This window comes from Pistacia vera, unplaced genomic scaffold (genome assembly GCF_008641045.1).
Source record: "Pistacia vera cultivar Batoury unplaced genomic scaffold, PisVer_v2 Contig401, whole genome shotgun sequence".
NCBI lineage: Eukaryota > Viridiplantae > Streptophyta > Magnoliopsida > Sapindales > Anacardiaceae > Pistacia > Pistacia vera.
Window position 1 is genome coordinate 480,313 of NW_022196226.1, and position 2,111 is coordinate 482,423.

A 2,111-nucleotide genomic window follows, 5' to 3' on the forward strand; every position below is an offset into this window, starting at 1 on the left:
AGATTGACTAAACAAAAACAATCATTCAATCAAATAATAACTGTTAAAATAGTTATGAGATATACTTACAACCTTATATTAAAATAGTTAGAAGATATACTTATAGTTTAGAAGAACGAATCAAAATAACAACTCATTTGACAATGTCAATTAGACATCCTTCCTTTATTCCATGTCAATTCATGAATCTTTGACCTGTAAATAACAACAAAAACATAAATAAATAAAAAATTATCGATTAACAAAATCATGAAGAACATACGTATTATTAACACAAACTAACATGACCTATAAACAATTAACAAAAGACTAGACGTATTGTTGATACCAACTAACATATTACGATAATACACAACTGAATATACGCTTATATATTTTATAACATCTTATTTAGGCATTTCGAATGTCAACACAATTAAATACGAATTGAATACGAAGAAAAGGTTTGCAATATTAATACAATGCACATATATAATTATTAATAAATATATATGTTTTTACTATCAATGCAATGCACCTATGTAATCCAATCTTTATGTCTATTTATTTAGACTTTGGAATACTAATGCAACAATTAATATTATCTACATCATCACCAATAAAATTCAATCACATGGCAATCACAAATTCAATGTGTCATTATTGTTAGACATTTAGAATGTCAATGCAATACACCTATATAATTAGTATTATTATTAATTATTAATACAACTAATGTAATGCAATACACTTATGTAATCCAATCTTTATGTCTATTTATTTAGACTTTGAAATACCAATACAACAATCAATATTATCTACATTATCACTGTTAAAATTCAACCACATGACAATCATAAATTCAATGTGTCATTATAGTTAGACCTTTAGAATGATAATATCATACACCTGTATTATTATTATTATTACAGATAACATTTTTTAATTAATTAATAATTACAGATGAAACAATAAATATCACCCCAACATGTCAAGATAAAATAATTTAATTGATTTGTCAATCTAATGTGTCAAAATGGCGTAATTTTAGAGCTTCTAAAATGTGTCACGTGACGACTAACGACATATTATATATATATAACATTATTTATTAATTTTTTAACTGTTATGAATCTGAAACAAAAATAACTATACATATAAACTGCAAAATATAAGCCAATATTACAATACCAAAAGCTCTTCTTTCTCTAGATAAGCTCTAGTGGACTTTCTCTTCCTTTTCTTCACAACCCCTTTTTCATCATGTTCGTTCTTCCGAATTCTACACACAACAAATTCATCATGCCCTCACAATAAATACTCATGCATTATCCAACCCCATTGTGTTCCGAACGTTTACTCTCGTATCCCCATTGTGTTCCGAACCTTTACTCTCGTATCTAAACCGCTTCTTTAACCCAATTTTCAAGTGGGTTTTTTCAAATTTAATTTCTTTTGCCCCATCTTCACCCTGCCATGTTCCAGAACCCACTCCTCTGCAAATCCTTGAGCCCTTGTTGGATTTTTTCTTCAATAGAGTGAAAAAGTAGAGATCTTGATTGGCCAATTTGGGTCCTTCATACATTTCCCAAATTTGCCAGGGTTCTTGTCTACCATAGAGGTCACATTCTGGGATGGTATCACGGGAAAAAGGTAAATTGTGTACCTTGTTGTAGAGATAAAACCCAATCAGTTCAGCATCAGAAGGAACGAATTTATAGTCAGGAGGAAGAGTTGCCGACATCGTGAATCTGTGATTATTGCAGATGATGTAAATGAAGTGCAATTAGCAAAAAGGTCAGAGAAAATGTTGGAGAGATTAAGAGAAAGATATTGGAGCGAAATTGGAAATAAGAGAATGACGGGACAGAGACAGACGTTGCTATATACAATACTACTTTGGGTCGGTTACTAAAAGAGCCGTTGGATGAATTTTCTTTTTATTTATTTAATTTTTCGGATTTATTTTTGAATTTTAGTGCCAAAAATATGAGGGCATTTTGGGTATAGTTGGAAGGTATTAAATTTGAGTTTTAAATTTTACTGTAATTGTTGGCAGTTATATTTGAATTTTAAATCCATATACTGTATAATTTACCCCAAAAAACATGAGGGTATGTTGGGTATTTTTA

At 29.5% G+C, this 2,111-nt stretch overlaps 1 protein-coding gene across 1 annotated transcript; it reads right to left on the minus strand.

Annotated features, from left to right (window-relative positions):
- Positions 1-1,300: 1,300 nt before the first annotated feature.
- Positions 1,301-1,723, minus strand: LOC116141937 (protein CUP-SHAPED COTYLEDON 1-like). Its single transcript, XM_031427409.1, has one exon. It carries the CDS (start codon positions 1,721-1,723, stop codon positions 1,301-1,303), a length of 423 nt encoding a protein of 140 aa, XP_031283269.1.
- Between the last annotated feature and the right edge of the window lie 388 nt (positions 1,724-2,111).

Bases quoted from the DNA above. Each gene is read 5' to 3' on its own strand.
- LOC116141937 (XM_031427409.1), bottom strand. From the start codon at position 1,723: ATGTCGGCAACTCTTCCTCCTGACTATAAATTCGTTCCTTCTGATGCT.